The sequence below is a fragment of the Neomonachus schauinslandi genome, chromosome 8 (genome assembly GCF_002201575.2).
Source record: "Neomonachus schauinslandi chromosome 8, ASM220157v2, whole genome shotgun sequence".
In the NCBI taxonomy this organism is placed as follows: domain Eukaryota; kingdom Metazoa; phylum Chordata; class Mammalia; order Carnivora; family Phocidae; genus Neomonachus; species Neomonachus schauinslandi.
The window spans coordinates 98,209,661-98,226,563 of record NC_058410.1 but is presented as its reverse complement, the minus strand read 5'-3'; the positions used below and the strand labels follow the sequence as shown (position 1 = coordinate 98,226,563).

The 16,903-nt window shown below is 43.5% G+C and overlaps 1 protein-coding gene across 1 annotated transcript; it reads right to left on the bottom strand.

Moving 5' to 3' along the window:
- Positions 1–2,798: 2,798 nt before the first annotated feature.
- On the bottom strand, positions 2,799–15,926 carry LOC110582041 (glutathione S-transferase A2). The gene is made up of 7 exons (XM_021691962.1): positions 15,769–15,926; positions 9,655–9,757; positions 8,811–8,862; positions 7,691–7,823; positions 5,638–5,779; positions 4,060–4,191; positions 2,799–3,223 (listed from the first exon to the last, which is right to left on the bottom strand). The coding sequence occupies exons 1-7, from the start codon at positions 15,819–15,821 to the stop codon at positions 3,098–3,100; spliced, it is 741 nt and encodes a 246-aa protein (XP_021547637.1). The 5' UTR covers positions 15,822–15,926; the 3' UTR covers positions 2,799–3,097.
- Positions 15,927–16,903: the final 977 nt, after the last annotated feature.

The window sequence follows — 16,903 nt, the reverse complement described above, 5'->3', positions numbered from 1 at the left end:
AGTTCCCCCAATACAGAGAAATTAGTATCTATTTTCATTTCAATTATATCTGTATGATCTCTCCATGGAAATGGTGGGTGGTATAAGGGTCAAACACCAGATGTAAATTATTTTGTAACAAGCATCTTTATCCCTTTATGTCACAGATTACCCAGGAGTGATATTTAAAATACTTGACATCTGTATAGGAAATATAAATTAGTATATGTCAGGATATGTACTGAAAATTAATAATATTGCTTTTTATTTTCTAACTAAACTGTGTATGGCATAAACACTGATAAAGCTACAGTGCAAGTCAGTCAGAAATCATTGTGAGAGTTTCCAGTCATTTGTGATTTCTACTAATTATCTGTGTGTTCTGGGCAGTTTGGGCTGGCAGCGAGTGCAGTCTGCTCTGTCAGGGTGGCCCTTTCCTGCACCCATGACTCTCGGCACATTCCTAGGTCCCTCTACTGCTTTCTGCTCTTGTCCCATTGAGAGTAGGGGAGGTGGAAGCCTTCCATCGTGGCTAGCCCCAAGTGCATCACCATCCCTTGAGGTATCTTAACGCTACTCCCGCTTCGTTGATAGGCATTTCACTACCTCTCCTCAGCCACCCTTTTTGAGATGAGGTGGTATCGTATTCTTCAGGTACTCAGACCACCAGCCATAATGAGGTAAATCTTAGTTCACTTCAAGATCATTATAAAGGGGGTGCTTGGGTGGCTCAGTTGGTTAAACGTCCGCCTTCTGCTCAGGTCATGATTCCAGAGTCCTGGGATTGACCCCACATCAGGCTCCCTGCTCAGCGGGGAGTCTGCTTCTCCCTCTCCATCTGCCCCTTCCCCTGCTTGTTCTCTCTCTCTCAAATAATTAAAAGGGATTATAAAATATGTTATAAATTGGGGAAGGCTAGATGTGACGAGGCTGAGAACTTCTGTTCTGGAGCAAAGGTGTATAAATATATTGTTGGAAGGATAGATAACAAAGGCCCCTCCTCCTCATAAACACCTTGAGGAGTCCAGAGCTGGACAGAGAACAGGTAAATGCAAAGAGAAAAGGGAGCCTCCTGGGAGGACAACTTGGCACATCTTGCTTGGGCTGAATTGACCAAACACTGAGTAGACATAAAGGACACAAGCCATGTGCCCCATGTATGTGTCTGCCCCACCCTATGCCAGTGTGTGGAAGTTCACACTATGACAATGGGCAGTCAGGGCTAGGGCCATGGGCTCAGCTCCCTAGATCCTACATTTCTTGGGGGAGCCCAAGTTATAGCCTCAGTAGATAGCTGAAGCTAGACACCACTCATCATCCCGGCCTCTCCTGCAGAGCAACATGCCAGGGGGAAAAGGACTCTATCTCTTCATGTACAGTTTGAGATCCCAGGCCTGGGTGACAGCAGGGAGGGAGACCTCCACTTCCTTCTCTCTGAAGCTACAGAGCAAGAGGATGCTGCTGCCCAGGTGGATGAATGGTAGCCAGGGTTTCAACCAAAGTGTCTCAGATCAGGCAGTGTGTGGGACACAGGAACTCCATGTGGCAGAAGTGGCAGCAAAGAACAGGTACTGCAGCAGAGGGCTTCTGGGATTTTTGGTCAGTGTCAAGTCTACCTGACTCCTTGAATGGAGTAAGCCCCTCGGTTGTTGGGTTTACCATTGCAAAAAAGACAGCTGGGGGGAAGAATCTTCTTGCTGTTCCGAGATGGATGCTTGAGTGACTTAAAATGAATACTTAAAAGATGTGATTTTATTATATGCACATCAGGCTGGGAAAGCAGGCTATATGGCTGCACTTCAGCAGCACCCTATTTTCCTTGGAACAAAATCCAAACTGCCCCCTCATGACAGACCATGAAGGACTCACAGATTCAAGCCAAGGTGTCCTGATTGGATTGATGCTCAGCATGATCTTGTGCCCTAGTGTGAGGTTATAGAGTAAATGGTGTCCCCCAGAAAGGACAGGTTGTAGTCTTAACCCTGGGTACCTGTGAATGTGACTTTATCTAGAAATAGGGTCTTTGCAGTTGTAGTCAAGTTAAGATGAGGTCATACTGGGCTAGGGTGGGCCCAGATTTGATTACTGGTGTTCCTAGAAAAAGAGGGAAATTTGGATACACACACACACACACACACACCCATACACACACACATGTGTATGCCATGTGTAAACAGAGGCAGAGACTGGAGTTAGGCATCTACAAGCCAAGAAATGCCAAGCACTGCCAGCAACCATCAGAAGCTAAGACGAGTCAAGGAAGGATCCTTCCCTACTGCCTTCAGGAAAAGCATGGCCCTGCTCATACCTTCATTTCACACAAAGAGACTCCAGAACTGTGAGGGAATATATTTTATGGTTTTTACCCATCAAATTTGTGGTCATTTGTTATAGTAGCCCTAGAACATGATGTACAAGGTATACATGATTTGGGATTAGAATTACCTGGGGTTTTTTGTTGTTTTTATCACTACAGTAACCCCCCAATGGGCAAAGACTGTTTCTGGCTTATTTATCATTATTAACCCACCTCCTGGAATATGGAACGTTCTATATTCCACATAAAAGAAATAGAAGTTCCATAAGTGAACAGGAAAAAAAAAAGATTTCCTGAAGGAAAATGGTTCTGATTCAAAAAAGAAAAAGAGAGAAGGAAGGAAGGAAGGAAAAGAAGGAAGAAAGAAAGAAAGGAAGGAAGGAAGACAGAATCCTTTAGGTTGCAGATCAGAAATATAGCAAAATACAAAAGAAAAAGATTATTTTTGTGTTAGTAAAATGCCACATGAAAATTTCTACTTCACTCTTTTTGACAAGGTACATGATAGCTGTAATGACAATTTTTTAATAGATCAAAGAAAGAATCCATGAAATTTTTCTCCCTTTATTTATTTTTAAGGCCAAGAGACATCCTAGGAGGTGATCATGATTTGATATTTGATCAAAACAAAATAAATTGCTTTGCAACTAAATCTGCATAATTCCTAATGAAATTAGCACTTAAACTTTTCCAAAAGTTTCCTAGCCGCACGATAGCCAGGATCTACATTTGGGTAACACACTTCATTGCTGGAAAACCTCAGCAGATTTGTTCTGCTTCTGCTGGGCATCCATTCCTGCTTCATTTAATCCTGAAAATCTTCTTGGCTTGTTCTAAACTTTTCTCATCGATGGGAGGTTTCCTTGGACTGCCAGGCTGCAGAAACTTCTTCACGGTGGGGAGATTGCTGATTCTGGTTTTCAGGGCCTGCAATGCACAAGGGCACAGCCTCAGAACGGAGCCAAAGACCAACCCCATCACTAGCACAAGCCAGGGAATCAGAGACCGTCCTGCAAGGACCAACTGAGTCCCCTCCATCAGCACCAGTGTGTGGCTGAAAAAGACACCCAGGGAGACATGAGGGTTGGAGGAGAAAAGACAGCTCAATGCCATTTGCCCCAAAAACATCTTTCTTTCAGACTCATTTTGGTTTCAGGTTTTCCCTATCTCCTTCCCTACACATAAATCCTGTAGATTCATCACTCTTGTGCAACCCAGGGAAGAGGAATGTGTCTGTCAGATATCAACACACATAAAGTCTCCAGACAGATGAAAATATAGGAAAATTGTCCTGGAACAGAAGACAGAAAATATAGAAAGGTAAACCATGAGACTGGTCAAAACCAGTCAGCCCACTGAGAGAGGGACAGGGAGAGAGGGAGACTCTGCCCAGAGAAACACTAGGAGCAGGAGTGGAGGGAAGGAAGCGGGAGGAAGGAGAGCCGCTCAGGCAGACACACGAAGGATACACCTGGATAAGGGAAACCCCAGAGAAAACAAGGACAGAAACCATAATGGAATGGGGATGGGGAGGTTGATGCTGAGCCCTGGGTCCTTCTCCTGGTGAAGACAATCTATTCTTCTTGGGGAAGCATCCACCTCAAATGTCCTTGGCATGACAAGATTCTGTGCCTCAACCAGCCCCTAGGACCTAACTCTGGAGGGAGTTGTGGGGCTGAGAAGGAACAATGATGGACCCAGAGTCCAAATGTCAAAGGTGGGAGATGTGAGCCTTCCCTCCTGAAAGCTGTGAGAGAGATCACCTTCAGCAGAGGGAAGTTGGCCAGAAGGCTGGGGTCAAGCTCTTCCACAATGTAGAGAAGTTCAACCAGGTGAATGTCAGCCCTGCTCAGCGTGTTGCCAACAAGGTAGTCTTGTCCATGGCTCTTTAACACCTGGAGCGTTTGAGGAATCACATCATGAGCTCAGGCACAGTCAGGCTGGGCCCCTCTGCTCCTCTCTGCTCTCCAGCCCAACCTCCCCATCTCTGCCGCCTCACTGAGAGGGTGTGGGCTTCAGACCCTCTGCATTGCCCCTGACTCACTGAGACACTGGGTCTCTGCTGTTCTTTCCCTCAGCTGAAGTCCTGGCTAATGTCTCCCTAAAACATGTGTTCACTGTATATCTCTTCTGACGTATGCAACTTTTCCTAATAAAATGTTGGGGAAATTCATGAAATTTATTAAAGTATTCCAATAATATGCAAATGATAACATGAAGAGAAAACCCCATGGCACCACCAACTTCAGGAAATTTTGGCAAATACCCTTTCAGCCTATGTACACATAAGGAAACATGGACAATTATTAGGCAAAGAATATAATAAAACTTCATATGCTATATGGTAACCTACAGTTTTCATTTATCTTATCATAGAGCTCTGTGATTTCAAAGTATAGCTGTGCTCAAATGGGAAGACTGTTCAGGACTTCATCATCTGAATGTGCCCCAAACTCTCAGCACCACGGGGTCAAGAGAGAGAATATTTCCTGATTACTGTGAATTCTTTCCTCCTTGAAAAGGGCCAACACGCAAGCAATGACTTAACATTTGTCAGTGATTAACAGAATGATCTAATGCCTCATAAAGATGGGTGTGTCTGTGTTAACCCTTTCATCTCTATGTATGGCCCCCTGTATCTCCTACAATCATTTTTTTGGCCCATAGTTTTTATTTAGCACAATTTCAGGTACTTTTGATCCTGAAATGTTCTCCTCTTACCTCCCAGGAGAAACATTAACTAACATACATACTATGTATAGTGATGGAACCTCATTTCCTTAGTTTGCATGACTTTCCTCTCAAGTCTGAGAACCATGTCTTCAACTATGTCAATTGATTTTTCCTTAACATCCCTCCATCCGTCTGGTCCTCTCTGTCCCACTGCCCCCATCTCTGTCCAAAAACATCTCATCCATCCATCCCCAAAACACTACCATATTTTCTGAAGGGCAGCTGGCCTCATGTCTCCCTACCCATGTTGCTAGTGTCTCCCCTGACCCATTGCTGTCATTGTTTTCCTCTTGGATCAAAGCCCCTGCATGGTGCTCTGCAAGATCTATTCCAACCTCAGAGCCTTCAACCGCCCAAGCTCTGACTATGACCAGGGAGGTCTGCTGAATAGAGAATTCTAGATTGGGTCCTGGTTAGTTGAAGTCTTGCTGGAAAACTGAAATTTGGGTATAACTGGTACAATTCTCCCTCACCATCAGTTTTTATAAAATGCCTTGTGAGTCAGGGTGCTACTGGGAGTGAAGGTCAATGCCTAAGGAATGCCAGTTAGGCACTCTCTTTCCTTGCTTCCAAGTCCAGTGCCCCAAAGCGCTCACCAGTCCACTTACTTTCTCAAACACGGGGAGATAACGATCTGTCGTTCTCTCTTTGATCAGGGCAATCTTGGCATCTTTTTGGTCAGGTGGGCATAGAGGCAAAACAATGATCATTTCATTCAAATCTGCCATACCTTCTGTGTACATATCTATCCTGAAAGACAAAGGGACCAAGTTGTCAAATGTCTCCTGCTTTGATTTTATAGTTGAAAAACATACAAGAATGGGCATCAGGAGGTGGGAAAGTGGCTCAGCTCCCATTGGATGCATTTTTATTGCCACCCATTCAGCTCAGATTTTTACTTGATTTGAAAATTTCATCCTAGAACAAGCCATCGACGTAGAGACATGTCTAGCTATTATGTGCAAAATTTTCATCATACACATGACCAAAGAGAAGGACAGAGAGCATTGGTGACCTGTCCAGAGTCACAGAGAAATTGGTGCAATCCTGCATGTACCCACCTACAGGGACCGTACCTGGGCCTTGCCATATCTGTTGTGATTTGTTCTCTGCACAAGGTAATGTGACTCATGTGGCTAAGCCCTGCCACCGAAGTGATCTCTAGAGAGAGTCCCTGGCACAGCCATCTCAGTCATGTCCCTCCTGTCTCGTCCTGTTACACACCTAGGCCCACTGATGTGCCCAATATCAGCAGGCTTTCCAATTATTTTCCACAACCCTACCCACATACAGTTACTGAACTCTGGCCTTGCTTGCATTTCTTAAGTCTTCACCTAAAATAACCCCAAAAAGGGTGGAATTCTTTGTACATTCCAATCAGTACATATTTTAGGAGATTTGGCTTTATTGTTCTAAACTGGGCTTCCTATAAGAGTTTTTTCAAATAAAATCTTTATTTTCACATAATTCACATACCATAACGTATACACTTCTCAAGTGTAACAAGTTTGTGATTCTTATAGTAAAGACAAACAATACTGTACCATCACCACTCTAATTACAGAATATTTTCATATTCCCAAAAGAAATGCTGTATGCTTTTATACTCATTCCAATTTCTTCCCTCCTCCAGCCCCTGGCAACCACTAAGCTACTTTCTGTTTCTCTAGATTTGAGTGTTCTGGATATTTCATACAAATAGAATCATACAATATGTGCCTTTGTGTCTAGTGTATGTAACATGATGTTTGTAAGGTTTATCCATATTGTACCATGCATCACTACTTCATTCCTTTTCATGGCCAAATAATATTCCATTGATAGATAGGCCAATCTTCCAACCACGGATCAGTTGATGCACATTTGTATCATTTCCACTGTTTGAACAGTAAGAACAACACTGCTATAAACGTTTGTGTACAAGTTCTAGTGTGGATGGATTTTCAATTGTCTTATGTGTACACCTAGTGATGGAGTTGCTGGTATATGGTAAATCTATGTTTAACTTTTTGAGTAACTGGTAGCAGAGCCTTCTGAGATTTAAATATCAATCATGTGGTCCTATCACAACAGAGAAGAGAACCCACAGATATGGTTGTGTTGACTAAAATTTAGCTGCTTTAGTCCTGTATCAAAATGCTCAAGATAACCTTGGCATCTTGAGGACCAGGCTCTGCTTACTCTTGTCAAGTGACCAGTCCATATAACAGGCTGGCAAGTGAAGTTCTTGGTCAGCATTCTTGTAATTTATGAACCTTTAGAATCAGCTCCTTTGGGTCCTTCTCTTCCCCCATCTTATCTGCTAGATACTCAGACACGTTGTCCTTTGTCTCTAGCTGGTATCCAGCTCCTAAAGGCCTGAGTACCTGGAGTGATGAGCCGACCATCTTTCTGGCTTCATAGGTCATCAACATTAGGGAAACCCTCTCACCATATGTGCTCTATCCATGGACTGCTTCCTTTTCTGTGACCCCACTTGGTGAATCCACTCCAAGTAGAATTCCTCATCCTCACAGATCTCTGTGGTGTCGAACCTCAGTCTATCCCACCAAGTCTTGTGCTGCTGCTGGCCATAATCTCCCTGACACAGTCCTGCTCACCCAAGGAAGAACCCAAATTTTCACATCAATTGTTCATGAAAGAACAGAAAAAATACCGTACAGGGCTCTCTCCTTTATGTCTTTCCCATAGAGGTTGTATTTGGTGGCAATATAGTTGAGAATGGCTCTGGTCTGCACCAGCTTCATTCCATCCATTTCTACCATTGGTACTTGCTGGAACATGAGACATCCATCTTTTGAAAGAAGAAGAGAAGAAGCAGAGTGAAATGTTTTATTGGATCATCCTCTTTTAGCATGAAAAAACAGGTATTGCCATGACCTGAGACATAAAAGGAAACAAAAAATTATTGCCTGGTCACATTTCATCAAAACAGCATTTTGTTTTTAGCTTTCCCCTAACCCTCTTTTTTCTCAGTCTACCTCTTACTTTTCACCTATTATTTCATTTATCTTTTTCCTTCCGATGCAAATACATGGTAGGTTCCTGTAGTTTTTGCAGCTGAGTTACTTCCGTGGATGTGTTGGGAAATCTTGAGAGAAGCTGCAACAGAGATGCCAGCACCTGTATTTCAAGTGAGAAGTCCCTTGGAGCTTATGCCGTCAAGGGCAATTTTGAAGGAGATGTCTCTGTAGGCTGTTTTATGTGCTCTTTCAGTTCTACCACTGGATGGTGTGTGCAGGGCAGGCCCTGCTTTCCTGAGTCCACTGATGCTTGTAGTGTTGGACCTTGTTCTTCATCTCCCTCTTCACACTGTCACCTGGCCTTTCAACTAATGCAATACCATCTCATTCTCTGAGTCTATAATATTGCTAGGTATGATCTTGTCAACCCCACCAGAGAAAAGCACTCACAGCAATGGCTGACCTATTTCTACTTTTTCACTCTACTGCATGTGTTTGAGGGTCCTTGGATGGGCAGGCTGTGTGGGATGCTGAGCTGACCCAGCTCACTTGGGGTGCAGAAAAGCTGGAGAGAGCAAAGAGAGGGCATTTGCCGGACAAGTGGCATGATTCCTTTAGTAAATACTCAGAGTTCAAGCCCTTCCTAGCCCTGAATGAGATGGAAGACAGGCCCAAGGAGCCCCACCCCTTACACTGGAGCCACTTTTCTTCCTTTCCGCCACCCCCAACTCCCACCACACTCACAGATAGGTGTTAAAACCTCAGCTTATGACTTCTACCTGATAGCCTCATCCCAGGAATTAGATACTTGGTCTTACCATTCCTTAATTTATCCCAGTCTTCTGGAGTTTCTATAAATTTCTCTTCAAACTGGAAAGCAGAAACTGAATTAGCATACCTACAATATCAACAATGCTTCTTTAAAATCATCTAAGATCAAGGTCCATGTTTCTAATTGTTGCACACATGTCATAAATGATATTTTGTAGTTCACTTAAATCCAAATCCAAATAAGGCCTACACACTGTGCTTAGTTTCCTTAAGTTATTTTAATTGTTTATGTTCTTTGATGAGAAGAAATTTTAATAATATATTAGGTCAAATCTGTTCATCTCTCTCTCTTTTTTAAAAGATTTTATTTATTTGAGAGAGAGAGAAAGCATGAGCAAGGGGAGGGGCAGAGGGAGAGGGAGAAGCAGACCCCCCGCTGAGCAGGGAGCCCGACTTGGGACTCCATCCCAGGACCTGAGATCATGACCTGAGCTGAAGGCAGACCCTTAACTGACTGACCCATCCAGGTGCCCCAAATCTGTTCGTCTCTTAATAGCTGACTTTTTTTCTTTTTTTTTTTTTTAGAAAGAGAGTGCAAGCGTGGGGGCGGCAGGCAGAGGGAGAGGGAGAGAGAATCCCAAGCAGACTCCACGCCCAGGGCAGAGCCCAGTGTGGGACTTAGTCTCAGGACCCTGAGATCATGACCTGAGCTGAAATCAAGAGTCCGAGACTTAACCAACTGAGCCACCCAGGTGCCCCAGCTGACAATTTTTTTAATGCAAAACTCTTGACAGGTCATTTAGTAAGAAAATTCTCTTAGCTTATGTGAGAAAAGTACTTTGATAGAGTCAATTTTAGATCCAACTTAAGGTGACAGGACTCAGATCAAACCTCTACTCCTGCTGCGGCCAAGAGCCACCGGATGGACTCCATTCGGCCTCGTCCATTGAAGTAGTGAAGCTTGGGCTTTCCCGCCATGGTAGTCTCCGAATTTCTTTAAACATGATGAAAGAACAAACAAATGAATGGATTAACAAATGAACAATACCACAGAAGCAAAAATGTACTTTTTGATGCATGGTCAGATAGCACCAACCATGTGGAAGGAGCATCTGCCTTCCTCATGGCAGAGTCGGAAGAGTCCCTAGAATGTCTTTCATGGCCCAGATTCTCATCCATCAGTAGCCAACCCTGGAAAATTGTTCCAAACCATGCTCATATCTCCACTGGGTAGAATCTGATTGTCTTGGAAGGCTAATAGGACAGAGTGTACGGTAAGGATGTAAGTCTGGGCATTAGGGGGAGGGGGACGGATTAGAGAATTGATATTTATTGAAAAATCTCCTAATGATCATGACCCAATGCTAGTCCCTTTGGATACATTATACCTTTAATCTTCATAACAGCCCCAAGAACTGGTTGTTATCATACCCATATCAGTTAATGAGAACAAGACTCAGAGGTGAAAAGACGTGTCTATAGTCATTCTCAAGTTAGTGATGGACATGGAAATCCACACCTAGGATGAAAAAGAGAGGATAGGGCCAGAACCCACACAAGTGCTGGCCCTGGGAGCCTGTGAGGGGCACTGAAACCAGGGGACTCCACTTACAAGAAGGGGAGGAGAGGCAGAGTCAGTCTTCCATTCCTTGGCTGTTATGCTGCTTTTGTTTAAAGCAAAATTAGGGCCGAGACTCACTTACCTATAGCTCAAAAGACCCTAGTTCTTTCCGTAGACACAGGATGCTAATTCCCTTCCTTTTTTTTGGAATTCTGCATTCTACCTTTACTTGGTGGCATTTTATAATCTGGAAAAGGGGATGTTACTGTATTAACTTTACAGTAAATGGAACAGAACTAACATTTCTTCAGTGTGTGTATGGGCATGTGCATGAGTGCACACTCATTTGATCTGTATAATGGTAAGGGATACTTTGGTTCTGCCTGGTCAGTGAAGCTTGAAAGCCCTTGGTTCATCCCCGCCTGCATGAGAAGTGAACATAGCAGGGAGCCAGACAATGAAACCCAATGGCTCAAACAATGAATGCTCTATCATAGATGTGAAGGACTCAAAACCAGGAGTCTCAAAGCCAGGTCTTGAAAAGGAATAGGTGCATATTCTGTGCAAATCCCAGGCTCTGTTTACAGAACATTAAGATTCTCTTGCAAAATTCTGTTTTGGAGTTTGGGACAAAAAGATACCTCTCTTTACCCAATGTGATGTGGGAAACAAAGGCAGAAGGAAATGTAGATAAAATTAAATGTCCTCGCAGCCCACTGACAAACACTTGAGATAGGCAGAGTTGTAACATTCCTCCAGGAAACTCCCAACTTTCTTAACGATAATGCTTTGCTAGAGGGAAAAACAACCTTAGCTTGGCAATAGCAAGGCCTCTGGTACCCAGTGTCTTCTTTAGCATCTGAAGATCCTTCTGGAACATCCCTTATCTTTACTTCCCCCACCCCCAAAGCATATCATCAGTTGCTCCTCACAATCCTGAGGCAGCAGCTGTTCCTGCCCACGGGTCCGGTCCCTGTTCTTTAATTAAAACCACCTTTTTTGCGCTGAACAAGTCTCAAGAATTTGTTCTTGGCCATCCGCTCCAGACCCCACCAACACTACTCCAAAAAACTACCTCAGATGGATGTATCTCTGAAAAAGTGTGTGTGACTTGAATTTTAGATATCAAAATGTTTTCAATGTCCACATTTTTCACGTGGCACTCAATAGTTCTAACCTTTAGAAAGTAAAGAACTGTTGGGGCGCCGGGGTGGCTCAGTCAGTTAAGCCTCTGCCTTCGGCTCAGGTCATGATCCCAGGGTCCTCCTCAGTGGGAAGTCCGTTCCTTCCTCCCTCTCTGTCCGCCCCCCTCAAACAAATAAAAAAAATCTTAAAAAAAAAAAAGTAAGTAAGTAAAGAACTGTTTGGAAATGTACTTATCAAGTCATTTGTCTTGTAATTGGAGATTTTGTTTATTGTACTTTCTTATCATGGGGAATGGAGGTGCTGTGACTCAGCAGAATGAAAAGGAGAATGCAGCTTGTACTGAGTGTGTTTTGAACTACAGATCACGGAGCTGTGATAAAAGGCCGCACACTGCCTTACCCATTGACTGAGGTCAGGATACAAAAGTAAACGATGTTTACCTTATATAATATTTGATCATAAGGCTCCCCAGGTAAACAACTTTGCTTCCCTTCTGAACGGGAGGTCTCATCAAGACTAGGGCAAAGGTTGTCACAGAACTTTGCCTGATCAGCGGAAAATGAGAACCGGAGAGACTCAATGATTGGCCATAGAGCCACACACCTATGCTCCTGATTGGCACTCCGTATCTGGTGAGCCTGACCATCCCCCCAGGACAACCCCAGGAAACAGCTTCTAATATCCTCTTTTAAAGATGAGCAAATTCAAGTACAAAGAGACAAAGCCGCTTTCCTCCACTCACAGGCTGTGTGTGTTGGCTTAGTCGGAACTCACCTGATTTCAGGTCCTGGGCTTTTAAAACCATGTAACACTTTGACAGCTTCTATGCTTCTCTCTGAGACCCTTGTTAATTTGTTCCCATTCAGAGCCCATTAGCCAACTCCTGGCTGAAGGAGGCAGAGGGGGAAACATGGAATTCACAAGCTCCTTTTTTGTTAGCTGATTTACAGGGCTTGACAAGAATATTAATACAAGCACACCTTGCTTTGCTTTTACCTTAATAAAAAAAGTAGACTCATATTCCTCAAAAGGAGAATATCCTATGATAATTCCAGTAGTAAATGAAAGGAGTTATGGCTCTGGATGTGGTCCTAATCACAGTGTGTGGGTCAGAGAGAGAGAAGGAAGCCTTGGAGACAAATGCCAACCCCTCTGCTTCTGAGTACATAAACTCAGCCAGGTTGTTAAATCTCTGCCTATCAATTTTCTCTTCTAAAAACAGATAGTTACATTTACTCTTGAGGGCTGTTGGGAAAGTTAAGTGAGATCATGGACCTAAAACTCATAACAGGGATCAGTAAATGCAAGTCCCCTCCTGCTCCCTGTTTCTGGGCGAAGGTTGGTCTCTGGGCACACTGGGTAGCACACATCTTTCTTCTGTCTGTCTGTCTATCTCATCTCTCTGCCTATTTATCCATCATCTTGTGTGTATCTATCTACCTCTTGACCCACAGAGCTCCAGTAGGAATCAGATGTTACATATATCCAGATGTTTCAGAGTCATACAATCATTTATCTGGCTTGTGTGGAAAGACCAGTGATATTGACTGTGTGCTAACCGGAATTGCAGGACCTTTGACAAAGATTCAGGGAGGTCGGGCACAGCATTAAACACAGCCTTTTGTAGCCTCAAGACGTCGGCAGATTTCTGGTTCGGCCCCTGCCCCATGCACCCCGCAGCGTCTCTCACCTCTGGCCCACCCCCCCGTGCCCCCGGCTCCCTGATCCAGACACTCTGGAGTCTTTCCTGTCCCCAGGCTCCTCTGCGTGGGTTCCAGCCCCGTGAGTGGGATTGCTGGTCACCGCACCGCAGTGCAGGGTCTCGCTGTCAACACTTGATGAAAATGATCGCTTCTCTCCAACATCCTGTTCCCTACCTGGTAACAGACATTTCACTGAACCTTCTCCAACGCTTTGTTTCCGGCTGACGTGTCATGTATTTCCTGCTTTCAAAAAGTTTCCCTCCAGCTTTCTCGACTAGCATCATTGAGCACTCTCCCGTACTAAGAAACCATGGCTGCACAGGAACAAGGTAGGAGCCTGATTTGGTTCCTGCCCGAGAGGGTTTGGAGACAACAGACAGCACACAGAGGGCCCAGTGGCGACTCTAGTTTCGTTGGTTCCAATGAAATCATGATTCATGATTCTCATGGCCAAGCAGGTCACAGCAAGGCGAAGGCTGCCGGGCTGTAAGCCGAGGATGCTGTGCCTTCTGTCCAGGCCGGCTCCTGCCTCCCGGGGCAGCATGACATCCTCACGCTCCGTGCCTCTTCCACCCCCACCTGTCTGCCTCCCTGCCCTTCCAATTAGGGTCATGCCACATCCCTGTCAACCTTGCTCTCTTTAGCATCTTGCAGAGTGTTTTTCCTCATTGCCATCTCAATATCTTCTGCCATAGGTACTGTATTTTTCCCGTGGATTCTGGATCGTTACAGTGATGTCACTGACCCTCTCGTCTCACCTGTACAAAACCTGTCTTTTCCCACGGATATTAACACTTCCGGCAGCACATTGTTGACTCTTCCAGTCTGATTCCAATGACTCGTGCATTCTAGCTAGGTGAATTTCTGTGCCTTTTAAAAATGAATGATATGCTCTGCTGATCACCTAGTTTTCTTATCAAGACTTCCTGAGTTTGGGAGTTTGGGAAGTCCTGTAGGCCAGTGAGTCTTAAATGGGAGTGATTTTGCTCGCCTGCATCCTGAAGGCCATCTGGCAATGTCTGGAGGCATTGCTGTTGTCAAAACCAGAAGGGCGGGTGTCACAATGTCAGTTGGGTAGAGATTAGAAAAGCTTCTGATGTGGCATGAGGCCATGCTTCATGTGCCTCTGAATGCTTTTTATCTACTACTAGTCATTCTGCAATTTATCTGCCTATTTTTCATCAACCATGTTATCCTGACAGACACATTTATTGGATATTTAGTTGGAAATATCTTATGATTGATTGTAGTTGGCTGCTGTATCTACGTAGTCTTTCCAGGAGAGAGCGCATGGCCATTTTGGAAAATACACTCATGCTCCTGTTAGCCATTGGGACTTCTCGTTCTGCTCCTCAGGCTGTCCATCACGGGCACTAGAATGGAGCCTCACCCCCGCACTGCGCTCTTTCTACAAGTACTGAATGAAATGGACAGACACTATGAGAATCTAAACTGTGTCAACAGCATTGATGAAGTGACCATCTCTTATAAAACTTGTAAATAAACTATCACTGTAGATATTTTAAAGGTGTGAAGTTTCCAAATTTGAGGAAATATGTATGTTAAGATTATTGTCAAGTATGTTCTTTAAAATGAATTAAATGTACATTTCTACAATACATATTTTTTAACTAAACAACAACAAAAGGACAATTAGCAGGACAGCTCCCCACAGCAGGGAATAAGCCAGCCCAAAGTGTCAATAGTACCAAGGTTGTGAAACCCTGCTCCAGCCCTGCTCTAGGTTGCCATGAGCTGGTTGAACCCTAGAGAGAGAATGGGCCTCGCCAGCTAGCTAATCAGAGCAGAGACTTGGAATCTAGTTCTGCTGATATTTTTTTCTATTATAGTAAGTCTTAATTTTTACAGGCTACATAACATTGCAGTATCATAATTCACAACCGTTGTGGGTTGACTACAATAGTTCTTATCTGCGTGGCTATGTTCTAAGACCCCCAGGGGATGCCTGAAACCAGGAGAGTACCAAACCTTATATAGACTATGTTTTTGCCCTATGCATACATACCTATGATGAAGTTTAATTCATAAATTAGGCACAGTAGGAGGTTAACAACAATGACTAGTAATAAAATAGAACAATTACAACAATATGCTGTAATAAAAGTGATGTGCATTGATAACTTATGAATATTTTTCTTTCTGGAATTTTCCATTTAATATTTTCAGACTGTGGTTGGTTACCATGGGTAACTGAAACCACACATAAGGGGGGGGCGCTATACCTACAAAGAAAGTCAGGCTGGCACAAACACGTCTGCTCGCTCTTGCTCTTGTCATATTGTCGGATTGCTGAAATGCTTTCATTCTTTTCCCCCTCATACCATGACTATTTTTCTATCTACGTTCTCATGCCCTGGTTTTCGAATCTCTTCATTTTTACATTTCTGTAAAAATGTATCCAACAGCAATTGAGTAAACAACTCTTGAACTATCCCCTAAACACACCAAGAAGGCACAATGTGAGTATAAAACAGACTTTTCCCTGTGCTAAGGACACATTTTAAAGTAGTTTTCTGGTAACCTAAAGATGAGGATGTGAGGCAACATCAGAAGATGTATGAAAGCAGTACTTACCTTATTAAAGTCACTCTCCCAGGAGGCTCAGCAGCTCCATGCCAACCCCTCATGCGTTTATAAGCTCTTTGACAGTAAGTAACGCCTCCTTTCTGATAAGGGTAGAGTTCAGTGAGGGAAAAGTTACTCCCACAGTGTTCAGGGCCTTGGCTCCCATGCTAGATTAGAAGGAAATGGCGAGTCATCCTCTTATGAAACAACTGGGTAATATGTACCTTTTCAAGGTTGGCAATTAAAAGATTAAACAATTTCAGACTGATTGGACTCTCTCTGCCAGTCAGTGGAGTATGGCTTTTGGAAGAAATTGACTGTGAGGTTTTCATGAATTGGATGCCAGGTCCAAGGTAGATGAGAAACCGCTACATGAGCCTAGCAGGGAGCTGATGTCCGTAAATAGCAAGTAGATCTCTGGAATACTGTTTATATTGGGTTTTAGATAAAATAAGGGCACCCAATTAAATGTGAGTTTCAGACACATAATAAATGATTTTTTTGGTACTGGCACAAAAAATAGACATATAGATCAATGGAACAGAAGAGAGAGCCCAGAAACAAACTCACGTTTATATGGTGAATTAATCTTCAACAAAGGAGGCAAGAATACACAATGGGAAAAACAGACTCTTCAACAAATGGTGTTGGGGAAACTGGACAGCTACAAACAAAAGAATGAAACCAGACCACTTTCTTATACCACACACAAAAATAAGCTCAAAATGGATTAAAGATCTAAATGTGAGACGTGAAACTATAAAAATCCTAGAAGAGAGCAGAGGCAGTAATCTCTCTGACATCGGCCATTGCAACATTTTTCTAGATATGTCTCCTGAGGCAAGGGACATAAAAGCAAAAATAAACTGTTGGGACTACATCAAAATAAAAAGATTTGCACAGAACAGAAACAATCAACAAAATAAAAAGGCAACCTCCTGAATGGGGGAAGATATTTATAGATAATATATCTGCTAAGGGGTTAATATCCAAAATATATATAGAACTTCTACAACTCAACACCCACAAAACAAATAATCCAATTTAAAAATGGACAGAAGGCACGAACAGACATTGCTCCAAAGAAGACATACAGATAGCCAACAGGCACATGAACAGATGCTCAACACAACTCAGCGTGAGG